The sequence below is a fragment of the Balaenoptera acutorostrata genome, chromosome 10, assembly GCF_949987535.1.
Source record: "Balaenoptera acutorostrata chromosome 10, mBalAcu1.1, whole genome shotgun sequence".
In the NCBI taxonomy this organism is placed as follows: Eukaryota; Metazoa; Chordata; class Mammalia; order Artiodactyla; family Balaenopteridae; genus Balaenoptera; species Balaenoptera acutorostrata.
The window spans coordinates 2,383,419-2,398,778 of record NC_080073.1 but is presented as its reverse complement, the minus strand read 5'-3'; the positions used below and the strand labels follow the sequence as shown (position 1 = coordinate 2,398,778).

The 15,360-nt window shown below is 63.4% G+C and overlaps 1 protein-coding gene across 6 annotated transcripts in view; it reads left to right on the top strand.

Moving 5' to 3' along the window:
- Window positions 1-15,360, top strand: part of IQSEC1 (IQ motif and Sec7 domain ArfGEF 1) — a 329,670-nt gene that overhangs the window by 277,301 nt on the left and 37,009 nt on the right. For all 6 annotated transcript variants that reach the window (XM_057554670.1, XM_057554669.1, XM_057554667.1 and 3 more), the window contains one exon: window positions 13,352-13,616. Coding sequence is in view for 3 of the 6 variants with exons in the window: in XM_057554669.1 (XP_057410652.1) it covers window positions 13,352-13,616 (265 nt within the window). In the remaining 3 variants the exon portion in view is untranslated. Of the gene's footprint in view, window positions 1-13,351; window positions 13,617-15,360 lie in introns of those variants that run through there.

Genomic DNA, 15,360 nt, shown 5'->3' with positions numbered 1-15,360 from the left:
CACCGTGGAGTGGTGAGTGCCCTGCAGGGCCGTGTGGGCACTCAGGACCTGGGGCGGGGAGTGCCAGGCGGCGGCCCCCGCGCCCCACATCTCGGGCATCCCGACACCGCGCCTCTCCTCATGCGCTCGCGTCCCGAGGAGACCCCGCTCCTGCCCGAGGCCCGTGTTGCCAGCAGCAGCTGACAAACAGGGAGATGCTGAATGCCGGCGCAGTTAGCAGGGCTCTAAAAATAGCCTCCCACTCTGAGAAGTTCATTGTTCCGAGTCCTATATTTTTATACGTATATAAAAACCACTTCTGGAGGCCTTGGTGCCAGTAGAGCCGGTCTGCAGCCCGGGAGGCGGGAGGCGGAGCTGAGCTGGACCTCGTCCCGGCAGGGCAGGCCTCGGGGCAGGGGAGGGGGTGCTTTGCGGCCGTGGCCCTCTCCCCGGAGGTGATGGGGCAGTCGGGCCAGCGAGCTGTCCGCCCACGTCGGGGAGGACGGTGGCTGGGCGGCCGGGGAGGGGCTGTTCCAGGCTCAGGGGCCATCCGAGGGGTCTGCGGGTCACAGAGGCCAAGAGGCGCGGGGGTGGAGAGCCAGGGCCAGTGTCAGGGCTGCGGGCCCTCCCTGCGACTAGACACAGGGTCGGAGTAAACCCCGTTTCTCTTGCTTTGGTCTAATGCAGACCTCAGGCTCCCGAAACTGGCCCTGCCCGAGTCCCAGCTTGCCGGGGGTCGGGGGCAGCCCACTGACCCCCCCCCCCCCCGCCCCTCGGAGTAGCAAGGCAGGGGAGAGGTCCTCCTGGGCTGCCGGGTCCTACCCGCTGGGGCCCTCTCCTCTGGTGGCTTCTCCAGGGCCCTCTCCTGTCACCGTTCAGGTATGCCCGGGTCCCTGCCAGCTCGCACACCTCAGGCCTTCCCTGGAGCGCCAGCCCCTTCAGCCACCACCCGTCCCCTCCTCTCACCCACCCGTCCTCCTCCTGCCCCAGCTCCCTCCCCTCCCCTCCCCGGGCCCTCACAGCCCCACCTCACCAGCCAGCAGCCCTGCCACGCCACGCCGGGTCCTCAGCCTCCGCAGCTTCTCGGTGACCTCTGGCCCCGCAGCGTGGCCTCCAGGACCTGAGGACGGGCATAGCTGTCTCGCTCTTCTGGCCCGTCACTGTCTCTGGGACCAGCCCTTTCCCCCGTCCCGTTGTCAGGGCTGCTTGTGCCCCCGAGGGTCGCTGCAGGGGCAGGATGGGGGGAGGCGGAGGCAGTGGGGCCTCCACAGTTCGCGTTCCCCTTCTAGGGTGCCACTGCCGTCCGTCCCACCCCAGGTAAACCCGAGACCCTTCCTTGGCCTTGCCCCGACGCTGCGGTCCACTGCACCCTCCCTGACAAGCCTTGCAAGGTCCTGAACACGCTGGCTCCTGCAGCCCCACGTGTGTCCCGCCAGCCTGAGCTTTCCCATCCCTTGTGCACACAGTGGACCCCGACCTCCGCTGTTCAGCCTCCACACACGCAGCTCCCTGAGCCGGGAAGGGCCCTCACCCGCCACCCGCTGCTCCTCCTGGGGTCCTGGCAGAGGGTGCGTGCCTCCCAGGAAGCTTCCCGCCTCGGGCGCTGGGGCTCGGGCTCTGCTCACCGGCCGGTGGCGCCTGATGCACCCCCGTGACTGTCCTGACGCCAGCCGTCGTCATTGTCCGTGTCCCCCCGCGTCCCTGGCCCTGACCTGGGTGTGTCACGTAGTTGGCTTCAGTTCACGGGATGAAGTGACCAGCCTGGGGGAGGGGGTTGCAGGGGGGCTCCTGGGGGAGGACGGACCTTCCCACGGGCAGCTGCTTTGGGGTCTACATTGTGGTCCCCGTGCAGCCCAGCTGCCCCGTCCGTGGTTTGGTGAATAAGACTTTTCAGGTCCAGAGAAAATCTCGAGAGAGATTAAAACCGGTGAGGTTTCAAAATCACCATTCTTTTTTTAAAAAACAAAATTCTGTAGTAAGTTATCTTATTAGCTGTGTAGCTGTGTTTAAAGCCTCAGTAAGGGAGCTGGTCAGGCCGAGTCCTTAGGCTCCGGCCTGCGGACGCCATGTCCCTTGGGGGCCCCGGAGGGGACTGAGCCGTCAGGCCGCTGCTGCAGGGCCCCGGCTGGACTGTTTTACTGTTGGGAACGTGAGGTCAGGCCAGGGGAAGTCACCCCTTTGGGGGACTTGGGCCCGTGGCTGCGGCTCTGTGCCCTCGGCACCGGTGAAGCAGGACGAGCCCCGGCACCTGCGGGACAGGCAGGCAGGCGTCCACCACGAGGCGGGCGGCCGGCGGGGGCCCAGGGCACTGCGGATGGCTGGCCCTGAGCTCAGCGATGGAGGCCACGCAGGAATACGTTCTCTTCTGATTTTATCTAAGAAAAGCCAGAAATCCGGGTGAGTGAACACTCCCGGTACCTAGTTCTCACTTGAGAAAGAAAAAGGAGGTGGTGGCCACTGCTCTGTGTAGACCAAACAGAGCCACGTGGGCTGGACTCAGGCCCTCCGCCTCAGGTGTGCACCTTGCCCGTGGGTGGGCTTCCAGAGCCAGGGCTGTGGGGTGGCGGGAGGGGAGGGGGGTGGCCGGGTCTCTCCTCCTGGGCCCCAGTTTCCTCTGTGTCTGACGGGGGGCTTGGCTTGGTAGTCAGGATTCCAGACAGGCCACAGGTCACAACCAGCCGGGGCTCTTTTTGAAGTCCCGTTTCAGGGGCCGCACTGCTGGCTGACCCTTTGAATTCTCGGGATCTCCAGACTTGGGTGGGAATCGGCTGCCGAGTCTCCCAGGGGAGTCTAGGGACCAGCCCGGTTTGGGGGCCACGTGCCCCAGGCCCTCTGCAGTTAACTCGTGTCTGTCACCTGGGCACCACCTCGCGAGGGAGGGGTGTCAGTGTCCGGCCAGAGGGTCCTTGTCCCTTTTGAGCCCAAAAGTTAGGGGCGGGGAGGTAGAAAAGCTTCCAGCTTTCCTTTAAAAACCTATTTCTAGACAATTCTGAGTCACGTTTGCGTGGATTTTCTGCATTGAAATTGTCACGTTGGGTGTGTTTTGGGTCTCTGCGGCTCCGTACCCCGCCATCCCCAACCAGGATCTGAAACCTTGCCTGAGGGTTGGGTCCAGCCAGCCCGGCTGAGACAGTTTGTTGTAAGTTGGTGCCCACCCGGGCCCAGGTCCCGCTCCCGCAGACCTTGCGGTCCACATGGCAGACAGAGCAGCCCTCAGGAGTCCGGGTTTCTTTAAAAAGGCTTCCCCGGCTTGGTAGGGGTAGTTCAGAGTGTGTGCACCTGCTGTGTGCCAGGTGCTGTTCTGGGGCCTAGACCTCACGGGACAGACATTCCCACAGATGGTGGCGAGGCGGTGGCGTACCACTGTAGAGAGATGCAGCAGGGGAAGACTGGGGGAGGGCCGGGGTCCTCGCTGAGGCTCGGGCGGCCTTTTGAGCAGAGACCTGAAGGGAGGTGAGGGCGTGAGCCAGGTGGACGTCTGGGAAAAGACCCCAGCAGAGGGAAAGCACGTGCAAAGGCCCTGCGGTTGGAGTGTGTCAGGAATGTGGAGGAACAGCCAGCAGGGTGGGGGTGGGATGGCCAAGGGGGCATGGAGGAAGGGTAGCAGGGGGACAGCCGGTCCTGCAGAGCCTTCCGGGTCACTGTGAGGCCTTGGCTCTAAGCCCCATGAGGGACAGCAGAGGAGGGACCTGGTCCGAGTTGTGTTTTAACAGATCCCAGCTGCTGAATGGAGGGGTGAGAGGGGCCGGATGAGCCTGCTGGGGAGGCTGTGGCCATAATGCAGGGAAGAGGTGAGGCCTGCGCAGACCGGGCTAGTGGGGGGTAGGCCAAGCAGTCAAGCAGTCAGGTGCTGGCTCTGTTTTGAAGGTGGAGCGGCCCGATTTGCTGACAGACGGGGAGTTGGGTGTGAGAAAAAGAGAATTGCCAAGAGCGGCCGTCAGATTATTGGCCTGAGCAGCTGGAAGGATGGAGTTGCTATCGGCCGAGATGGGGCGGCTCCAGGGGTGGGTGGGGTCCACGCAGGAGCTCAGTGGAGCCTGTGTTCCAGGGGTCTGCTGGGCAGCAAAGAGGGTGCGCCTGGGGCTGGACACGCGTTTATTCGGTTGCTTTGTGATCACCGTAGAGCCTCATTAAAACAAGTTTAGGAACTGGGTAAAAGCAGGAAGTCTCCTGAGCCTGCCAAGCCCTCGGGCCGCCTCCAGATTGTCCAGAAAGCTCGTCACCTCGCGCATTTTGGATATGGTGCTCCTCGTTAAGCAGCCAGAAGGGACCTCGGATGTTTAGGTGGGTGTTTAGGTGGATGCAGCTCTAGCCTCCCGCAGCCCCTCTGTCTGAGGCCTCGGCGGTGTCTGGAGGCCCTGAGTGCTCCCCGCGGGCTCGCCCGCTCTGCCCCTCCCTCCACCCTCCCCAGGTTTCCACCCGGCCCTGCAGGCTGAGATGCACCCGCTCCTGCTCGCCGCCCCTCCTGAGGTCCTTCTAGGTCACACTGACCCAACCCGCCCACCAGGGGAGGTGCCTAGCATTGCCCGGCCTCAGTCTAGGGGGTCCCCAGCTTCTCCTCCCTGGGAGGGAAGGGCTTAGGGGTGTCCGCCGGGATCCATAAGTCCCTTCGGTTGCCAGCTAGGCATCCGTCTTCACTGAGGACCACTTACCAGCTGTGGTCCAGGCTGCGAGGCTTTAGTCCTCCCTGGAGATGCTGCCTCCACCCAGACCAGGGAGGAGGGTGGGCGACCGGCATAGGTACGGCCTCCGTGGTCCCTGGGGAAGCCCTCTGCCCCCTTCTTGCGGGCACACCAGCTCTCTGCCCCTTTGCACACTCACTTCTCCCTTCACATCCACCCTGTGTCCTCGTGTGCTGCTCCTCGGGGCCAGGCACGTGTCAGAGTGGGAAAGACCGGGAGGATGGCCTGCGGTTGCATCCTGACTCTGCTCCAAGCTCTGCATCTGTGGACGAGCCCTGAGCCCTGAGTCTCCATTTCCCGTTGGCGGAGGGGGCAGGGCCGTGCCTTCTCCACGGGGTCACGGCGGGGATTAAGTGCATGGACGTGGGCGAGCCCTGAGCCCTGAGTCTGCATTTTCCCGTCGGTGGAGGGGGCAGGGCCGTGCCTTCTCCATGGGGTCACGGCGGGGATTAAATGCATGGACGTGGGCGAGCCCTGAGCCCTGAGTCTCCATTTCCCGTCAGCGGAGGGGGCAGGGCCGTGCCTTCCCCACGGGGTCACGGCGGGGATTAAATGCATGGACGTGGGCGAGCCCTGAGCCCTGAGTCTCCGTTTCCCTGTCGGCGGAGGGGGCAGGGCCGTGCCTTCTCCACGGGGTCACGGCGGGGATTAAATGCATGGACTTAGCTTGTGCCAGGGCTCCCACGTGGCACGCTGGGTGAGTGTATGTGGGTGACGACCCACCCCAAGACACAGCAGTCCCTGAAGACTGGTTTTCCAGACCCTGATGGAACGCCTGCACTACGCCGAGGCAGCCCTTCCCCAGTAGCTGAACTGCTAACCGCCTCACCTCCCGAAGCCTCCGGGCTGCCTTCACGCTGCCTGTGGCCCTGCAGACCTGCCTGCCCTTGTTGCCCCAGGATGGAGGACACGGCTACCAGTTCCTTGCCCCCCTCCCCTCCCCTCCCCTCCCCTCCAGACCCTGCCCTGGTCTGCCTGCGTTCCTCCCCCAGAACCTAGTGCAGAGCAAGACCGTCCCCTCCCCCTTCTGGGCGACACACCTCTGTGAACCTGGCCTAGGCAGCAGAGTCACAGGAGCCCAGGGGGAGCTTGCGAGGGCCGGGCGTCAGTTGTCTCTGGCCTGGACTCCCTTTCTGGAAACCAGAAACCCTGAACAGAGCGTGGTGGAGGCCACGAGGCCTGGAGGCGTGAGGGCCTGTGTGTTTGGGAGGCTGTCTTGCTCGGGCCTGTGCGTACCGCCGGGAGTCTGGAGGGAGGCTCTGGCGTGGGCGTCTAACGACGGGCAGGCCTGCAGATGGCTCTTCCTCTGTGTGGGGCCGGCCCCCTCGGAAGAGGGTGGCTTTTCCGTGTGACGTGACCCCAGCTGGTACCACGCAGCCCGGGCTGGCTTATCTCGTGACCTTGCACGACCCCGAGACCCCCAGGCCCCGAACCCCGGCCCTGCCCCCAGCACGTCAACTGCACACGCTTCCTCTGGGCCGCCAGCTGGCAGGTGCACCCACCTGGGGTCAGGTCCCCTGCACGGGTGACCTTGGCCCAGTGACTCAGCTCCACCAGCCCCACGTTCCTCATCTACAGAAGGGACAGTGGCCTAGCACCCCCCCCGTGCCCCCCGCCTCGGTCCCCAGGGATGGTGGTTGGGTTACAGGCCACGTAGGTTAAACACCCAACACAGCTCCTGTACCCAGCAGGTTTACAGAGGAGAGTTGCTGCTGTATAACCCAAACCCATGTGTGTGTGTGTTTCACTCAGAAGTCATAGAAGCACAGAGCGTTCGTCTGTCGGCTCTGAGGACAGGCTGCCGGGGTTCTGACTTCACTCGTGAGCTGTGTGACCTCAGGATGGGCCCAACCTCTCTGTGCCTGTGGGGTGTGTTGGGCGGTCAAGAGGACTAAGTGAGCTGCACGTACAGCTTAGAACACCGCTGACTACGCAGACGTTAGTATTGTTTCTGTCATCAGCGTCATCAGCGTCGGGGGTGAGCAGCGGGTCCCTGCTTCTGCCCCGAGCCTCCTCTGACATCTTTCTTAGGAAAAGTCATTCATGACCTCACAGGCCATAATTAGACATCCGTGGCCCAAGAGGCCGAGGGCCCCCTGCCCTGACTCTCCCCAGCTAGAGTCAGGATGTGGCGTCTCGGCTGTGGGGCCTGGGCCCCTTTCTAGGACCCTCCTGCCTTCCCCTGGGAGCCCGTCACCCACATTCGTGGCTCAGTGCCGCAGGGGCGTGTCCACAGAAGGAGGGGCCCTATAGCAGGCAGGGTAGGTGACCCGCCTCTAACTGCTGGGACATGCAGGCAAGGCCTTCTCAGTCGGAGAATAACTGGAGACAGCAATCAGAAAGCGCTTTTATGAGCCGAGCAACTTTTAAGGACTTTTCATGTACCGACTCTGTAAAGCCTCACAGCAGGCATGTGAAGTTAGCTCTCTAATCGCCCCCATTTTACAGGAAAGGAAACCGAGGCACGGAAGGATTCCGGCCTGTGGTCACACAGCTGGTGAGCAGTGGAGCCAGAATTCCAGCCCAGACGTCTGGCTCGGAGGCGGCAGCCAGGAGCCCGTCCAGCCCCTCGCTTGGCAGAGAGGAGGCGGGGAGGCTTCAGATGTGTCCTCTGTTCTTGTGTGGTTTCCATCATCCCAGGGCTGTCGGAAGCTCCGGGCACTGTGATCCAGCCATTTCCCCATGTAAACATAACACAGACCAGCCTTTAGTGCGAGAAGGCTGTTTGGAAAACGGGAGAAGAGGAGGAGGAGTCTGGGGTAACTCGGCGACGCAGAGCTTGGAGTCCCCAGGCCGGTGTGGGTAGGGCTGGGCCTCTAGGGCCAGTGTGGACGCCTCTGTGTGCAGCTCCCCCTGCTCTCCAGCACCCGCCGCTCGGCAGCTCCCCCGCACACACACAGCCCCCTCCTGCTCTGTAGCCTCGGGGCCCCGTTGTGCATGTGCGGAGCTTGGCCCCTCGGGAAGGAGCCAGTCTTGGGTCCCGGTCTTTGCCGGAGGCTGAGGCTTTCAGGGACTCAGCCCTCACAGAGCAGGACTCCCAGTGGGGTGGTTGGACCCCATACACACTCGCCCAGGTGATCTCCACGGTGACCGGGAGTGCGGGAACGGGGGCCGCAGCAGGCAGGGGTGGCCTTGTAGAGGAAGTGGGACTTGAACTGATACCTGGGTGTGGCCTCAGAGGCCAAGAAATGCAAGTGAAGGGCAGCGGGGTGCAGATGGATGGCGGCTTCTAGCCAGTGCAGGACTCCTCCAGCCACACCTCTGACAGGTGTCTGACCTGCCGCAGCTTGCACACCTCCAGTGACAGGGAGCTCATCACCTCCAGAGCAGCCCTGACCACATGAGAGCATTTTCTCTCGAGCAGGGCGATGCCGGTCATAGTTCTGTCTGCAGCAGGATCTGCTCTGTCCTCTGCCTGTCAGCCCGTCAGAGGCTTGACCGCAGGCCTCATATCCCCTCTGGCCGCTGTTCTCCTGGCTACGCGGTCTCAGCCCTTGGTGGGAGGTCGCCTCGTGCTGTAATTGGGGTTGGCAGACGGGGCCCCTCTCGCCCCCAGCTGGCGTCCATCGTGGTCGTGTGGTGCGCCGTGCTGGCAGATGTGCAGAAGGGAGTCTGTGATGGATTAGCGATGTCTGCCCTGGGCTGGCGGGAGAAGGTGGGAGCAAAAGCGCCCAGGCTTAAGAACCCGTCTGGGGCTCAGACGGTCTTCCGCTATGATCCGATACCTGTAATGGACGGTAGGGCTGGGTCTGCTTCTGGCTTTTTACTCGTCCTTGTTAGTGACTGGCTTCTCGGTTTGTATTAAACTCACGTCAGCCAAAAAGGTCCCCCAGTCTTTTTCATAAGAACAGCCATCAAGCTAAACCTTCCCCCATCTCGACATTGTTTCCAGTATATTGATATATAATTAGTTTAAATCAATCCCTTGTTGACAGGCATTTAGATTACTTCCAAGTTGTTATAATTAGAAACAACACTGCGGTGGAATTCCCTGTACTCACCTCTTTGCGTGTCGGTCTTATTTCCTTCGCGTGAGTCTCCAGAAGAGGGATTGCTGGATCAGGAGCATCTTCTCGGAGTGCTGGCGCCAGGCTTAACTGTCATGGAACGTCCCGGAAACTCTAAACTGTCAAGGAGCCGCTGCCCGCCCATTCCTAGATTTGCACATGGCCCGGGAGTCTGTGCGTGATCACAAATTCCAGTGGGCAGCTGAGGACCGACTCGGGGGTGTCCGGTCCTGGCTGATGGACACAGGCTTTGGGAGAAGCTTCCCCAAGAGAGAAGGGACCTGGGTGGCGAGAGGTGGAGCTCCCTCCCGTCCAGCGCAGTGGTGAGGAAGAGGCGTGCAGGGCGGGCTGGGGGCTGGGCCAGAGCTCTGTGTCCCTGGGGCAGCCTGCAGCGGGCATCCTGCTGTGGGGTGCCTGTTCTGCTCAGGGGACAGTCCCTTCTCCCCCAGGAAGGAGCTGGGGGCAGAGGCGAGTGCTAACCAGGACAGACGGGCTTCGAGCCCGGAGCTCCAGGGTGTGGGTAAACGTCTCCACGGGTTCAGGTCAGGCATCTGCAGGACTGAAGGTCAATGACCAGGTCTAGCTGCTGCCCTGAAAGGTTTAGAGCGGCATGTCCTGAGAGCATCTGCTGCTGCCCGTGCTTGTCGGCACCGGGCGTTTTCACGCCAGACGTCGTCCTTGCGTTCGCCAGGGCTTTGGCTCTGGTTCAGGAGACTCTCTCGTTGTCTAATACTGTGTCGCTTCTGTTTGGGGCCATGAAGGAGTGATGTCCTCTGGCTCAAGACGGGTTCTTATGCTGCGTGCTCTGCTCGCTTTTGCCCCCTCATCTCTTGGAGGACAGTGAGTCATGCTGGTTGCCATAGGATGGCCTGGCCGTTTCTTATCGGGATGGTCTGAGGTTTTGATTTGGGGGTGTGCAAGGGCCTGCCACATTGCGCAACTCAAGGGACCCCATTCACGTAGATTCGGCAGGACTTGGGGACAGATGGAATGGGGTGAGGTTGGGAGTTTGGCCGTAGGGGAGGGACTAACTTGGTGACTGAGCTCAGGACTCTGGCTCCGTCACTGCATGGTGATGGGCGACCGTCACCGTTAGGTTTGGGGCAGGTGGGATGTGCTGGCGGGGGGTGATGTAAGAAGCCGCATTCCGGGACCGGCCGGTGGCTGGCCTGGGAAGTGCCTGCACTCACTCGGCAGGTGTCACTGGGCCCTGTTAGTCTGGCACGTGTGTCGGCATTTGGAGAGCATCAGCCAGCAACGCAGAAAAATGACCCATGTCCTCACAGGGCTCGGATACTGATGTGGGGGGCAGACGGCAAAGGAAAGACAAGAAGAATACATCACACTATACAGCGTGCTGGTGGGCAGGCCACTGAGTGTGGGACTAGGGTTGCTGGGGAGAGGGCGGCGTGGTTTTAACTCGGGCGAGTAGTGGGGGCCTCATTGGAAAGTGGCACTGAGTAAAGACCCAAGGGAGGTGAAGGTGTGCGTGCTGAGATCCAGGGAACAGCGTTCCAGGCAGACGGAACAGCCAGGGCAAAGGCCCTGAGGCCTGCCTGGCCCCTTGGAGAAGAGAGGAAGGAAGCCGGTGAGGCTGGAATAGAATGAGCGAGGGGAAGAGGGGCCAAAGTGCAGTCAGCCGAGGTCAGGCCTGAAGGGCATTGCAAGAAGGACGGTGTCTTCCCAGTGTGACGGGGAGCAGGGAGGCACTCGACATGGCTCCCGTTTGGTCAGGATTTGCTCTGACTGCCGTGGGGAGAAGAGAGGCGGGGGCATGAGCGATAATCCAGGGAGCCGCGGTGGCGCTGGCCTGGAACGCCTGCTGACCAGTGGGCAGGTAGGGGTGTTTCGAAGGTCGGGCTCACAGGGGAGAGGAGGCTGCAGGTGACTGTCAACCCCTTCTCTTGGCCTTAAAGGAGGCCCGGCCCTCTCCGCCAGGCACCTTCTGGAACCTGCTGGCTCGAGACGGTCGGGAGCCAGGTCATGGGCAGAGCAGGAACCCCGGGCTGGCACAGCCCCAGAAAGCCCCTGCCTTCCCCCCAGGCACCTCCATCCCCATCCGATCCCGAGTGCGCCCCTCCTGCTGGGGCCAAGCCTCCACACGGAGGGGCTCCGCACAGATGTCCCGTCCGTGAGCTCAGCCGGGCGGCCAGGCCTGGCCCCTCCGCAGGGCAGAGCGCGGCCGTGGGTCCGGGGCAGTCCCCTGCCTGTCCTTCCTCAGCTCCCTCTGCCCCAGACCAGCCCGGCCCGGCCCACTGCGGGGGGACAGGGGAACGGCCTTTCACCTGTTGACACCTGTTCATGTTGCTCCGAGATCAGGTGAGCGCGGGCGGGGTAGGGGTAAGGGGCCGAACCCCTTCCCCGTGAGGGTGGACACCCCCTTCGTCGGGGGGCATCGGGCGCTGGGGGAGAGTCCAGGCCCCCGGCAGGAGTGGCCCGTGAGGCACGGAGGGACTTCCCGCTCGGACCTGCGCGGACACCGCCCCGTCTCCGTGGGCTCTGCAGACTCAGGGCTCAGAGACTGTTTAAAATCCTGGCGAGCTGAGCCCCGGCTGCTTCTCTGTTTGCTGTCACCCTCTTGCTGGGAAAGACAGAAGAGGCTCTGACAGAAGTGCTTCCAGTGGGGGTGCAGGTGGAGATGGTCCTGGGGAGGCGCGGCGCAGGCGGGGGCTCGGGTCGGCCGCGGGCAGCTCCGGGGCATGCATCGCCTCCGGGGCCCGTGGGCTCCTTCACTCTCCCCTCCAGCTGTCCGTCCCGGGCTGTGGGCTTTATCAGGAGAATGGGAGTTTGCCATGCTGCCCGTCCCTGCCCCCGTCCACCAGCCCACGCAGGCCCCCGAGGCCCCGAGGAAGCTGCTGCCCGGTTCCCACGAACAGCAGGAGGGTCTCGAGCGGTGGTGGGCCTGAGGCACCGAGAGCGGCCCACCTGGGTCACGGACAGGGGCCAGGCCTTGCGATGAGCCTGAGCCCTTGACTCAAAGCCGCATTGACGCCAGGCACCCAGGACTCTTCCCCGCGGAGGACCCTCGCCCCTGGGCGCTGGCTGGGGTGTCCTCTGCTGCAGGAGACATGCTGTGTGTCCCCGCGGGCCAGAGCGGAGGGCCTGCACTCTTCTTAGACGGCCCGCCGGGCAGCACGTGCTGGGCTTTACAGCCAGGTGGGCTGGGGTGTGCTGGTTCCAGGGCCTCCGTGCCCATGCCCCCTCCCCAGGAGGCATGCTACACGCTGGGCAGGTGGCTCTGCCGGCCCTGGGACCCGTGGGGACAGTGGGAGCGGAGCTGGCCAGGTGGGCCGGTCACAGAGGCTGCTGAATGCAGGGCGTTCCCACTGCTCTGAAGGCGGGACTCTGGAGGACGGGCTGCCGCTCACGGGTCTGTGGGCCCTTCCCTCCGCTGGGCCACTTCCAGAGGGACCCCTCCCTGGCCCCAGGGATCCGATGGACCGGGGAGTGGCAGGGCGCCTCGGGAGAGGCCGCCAGAAGCTGCCAGAAACTCGGTTGCACGTTTCCCCCTTCTCTCTGTGTCCCGAGTCTTCTAAGGTCATGAGTTTGGGATGAGTAAGCCACCCCTCTGTCCCCCCACCGGGCACTTGGAAGGTTGAGGGATCTGCACAGGCCCGGGATGAGGGCGGTGGGGTGGAGGGGAGCCCCCCGGCTTTGGGCTTTAATCCCGACTCACCTACGTTCTACCTGTGCAACCTCGGACAAGGCCTGTGCTGTGTGGGCCTCAGTCTCCTCACCTGGAAAAGGGGTAATAATCCGTCCTCTGGAGGGAGACTGGCTTTAAGATGTAGAGAAAACGTACACACAGCTCTGTGTTTGTCTCCAAGCTGGCTGTAACCAGCAGCACGGATGGGGCGGCTTGAACAGCAGGTGCTGATGCCTCACGATGGGGGGCTGCGGGCCGAGAGAAGGTGTGGGCAACGTGGCTCCTCCTGAGGCCCCTCCTCTTCTCCCTGCATCCTCACAGGGTCGGCCCTGTGTGCGCGCGCACGCGTGTGTGTGTGTGTGCGTGTGTGTGTGTGTGTGTGTGTGTGTGTGTCCGTCCTAATCTCGCCTCCGAGGACACCGGTCAGTTTGATTAGGACCCTCATGACCTCATCTTAACTCAGTTACCTCCTTAAAGACAGTCTCCAAACGCAGACACATTCTGAGGTGCTGGCTGTTAGGGCTTGAAGTATGCACATGTTGGTGGGGAGGGACCAGTTCAGCCCATAACAAACACCAGCACAGTGCCTGACTCCCCCGTAGGTATGCAGTGAAAAGCTATTTTGTTAATTACTGTTTAAAAAAAAAAAATGAGTGGTTTACTTAAATCAGGCGGTGGGAGTGCGGGAGTGGAGGGGACGGGACCCGCTGTCCGTCCGTGAATGTCACTAGGCACCTGCTCTGGGCCGGGCCCGCTCGAGGTCCTGGGCTCGTCAGTGGACCCACGGGGCCGACCTTCCCGTGGGAGACGCACAGTGAACAGGGTCCTTCAGGGAGGGGTGCTGGCTGTGAGGAGGGGCGAGCTGTACAGAGAAAGCGGAATCACCGCAAGGGGAGGGGAGCCTCGGGAAGGCACGGGGCAGAGGGTCCCGTGGGCCCCGGCCGCCCCTGGGGACCACCCGTAGGAGGGCGGGGGGACGCCTGCGGGGCCCTGGGCTCTGGGTTCCCGCTCACCGGAGGCCCGTCCTCTCTCTGCAGCGTCGAGGGCGAGGCCCCCAGCAGCGAGACTGGCACGTCGCTGGACAGCCCCTCCGCCGACCGCCAGGGCCCCGACCACTCCGAGCACACGCCAGGGGGCGCCTATGGGCTGTATGCGGGGCCGCCCGGGCAGCAGCGCACGCGGAGGCCCAAGCTGCAGCACTCGACCTCCATCCTGCGCAAGCAGGCCGAGGAGGAGGCTATCAAGCGCTCACGGTCCCTCTCCGAGAGCTATGAGCTCTCCTCCGACCTGCAGGACAAGCAGGTAGGCGGCCGGCCACGCGGGCCACGCGGGGAGAGGCGCTGGGGGGTGGGGGAGGCCGCGGTGCCTGCGCGGCCTCGGAAGACGCGGCCCTTGGCTGGGGCCGCGGGGGTCCCCGCGTGCTCCACAGCCGCGCCAAGGCCGGGGCCGTTCCCCGCGGACGTGGCCTCTGCCTCAGCCCCAGCCCGGGCTGGCTCCTCCCGACGCGCGGAGGGTTCCGAGGGAAGGAGCCGACGTGGGACGTTCCTGTCCGGCCGCAGCCTCTGCCCGGCTCACAGCCCTCCTCGCTGGGCTCCGGGGCCCACGCTGGGTGTCAGGACCTGGTGCCGCCAGTGCGCGTGGGTTCCGTGGCGGCCACGGAGGTCCTGGGGTCCAGGAGAGAGCTGAACCTTGGGAGGTCTGCAGGACGGGCCCTCGGGGAGGGGGAGGTCAGCTCACCACAGAAAGAGCACGTGCTCTGAACCGAACAGCGAGCCCGTCCCCAGCCAGCGAGGCCAGGCTGTTCATTCCACCCCTCAGTTTACAGCCCCGTGTCCTGGGGGAAATCGCCTCCTTGCCGGTTGCCCTTCCTCCCCGGGGCCTTGGCCCAGACCCACTGTGGGGCTGGCACGTGTGTACAGAGCGACGGGCATGCATGGCCTGCCCGCTTGGCCTCTTAGGTTGATGGGAGAGAGGGGAGGGGTCCCGGCTGGGTGGCAGGTGGGGGGCAGAGGGAGTGCGAGCTCATGAGGGGACAGAGGCTTCTCACTCGCAGCCCCTCAGAGCGCAGGCACGTAGTAGGCACTTTACTCAGAATTCCTGTGCGAAGCTCTGGCAGAAAGCCCCAGGCTTCAGGAGCACCCCCAGGCTGCCAGAAGCAGCGGGGCCGGCCTGCTTGTCGCTCTCCCCCGCTCCTGTGCCCTGAGCTGTGGGCAGTCTCCTTGTGAGCCCGGGCAGCTGCCTTTGCCCCGGCCTGGCTGCAGGACCTGCCCGGCAGCCCCTCAGACACCAGGCTGCAGAAGTCGCCTTGCCCGCTCACCTCCCACGCCTACCCTGGCCTGGACCCTCTGTTTGCTCCCCAGTCTAACTGTTTGTCTCTTACAGAGCGGAGGTCTGGGCCTGGTGTAGCCCCAGACTTCTGCGGGGAGCGGTGTGGTGTGGGTACTGCCCAGGGCGGGTCTTCCCCCGACACAGTCCCTACCGGCCCCCTCTCCCTGTTCTTGGTGCTGCCCTGTGACCTTGGACAGCCCTGCCTACCTGCCCTGGTCTGTATCTGTCTGCTTGTGAGTTGGGACTGATGGGGGGGTGGGGCCCGCAAGTGGCCAGAGCCTGAAGCAGATGATCCCCGTCAGGCAAATATTTGGGAGCAAACAGACCCCTGGCCTCGTGGCGCTTGGCCTCGTGGCCAGGCCCACGGCAGGGGCCTCTGTTCCATTTATCAGTTTCACCCATATCCAAAGTGGATCAAAAACAGTTTATAGTAACAAACGTCTGCAGCAGGACCATGAAAATAGAAGTGGGAAAGGTTAAAACTTCAGAGAGGCCTGTGGAGGTAGTCATATGCTTCCTGCAGCCTTGATGTGGCCTGGCCACAGCTGTTCATTTTCATCCCTCGCACATGAGCCCGCTGCCCACCGTGTGCCAGACCCCGTGCTGGGCGCCGGGGAGTCACCAGGGGACAGGGTGCGGCCCCAGCCCTCATGCAGACGCTGTGGTCCAGAGACAGGTTAACAGTAAAGACACAGGTTAATTCCAGAGCGTGATACAA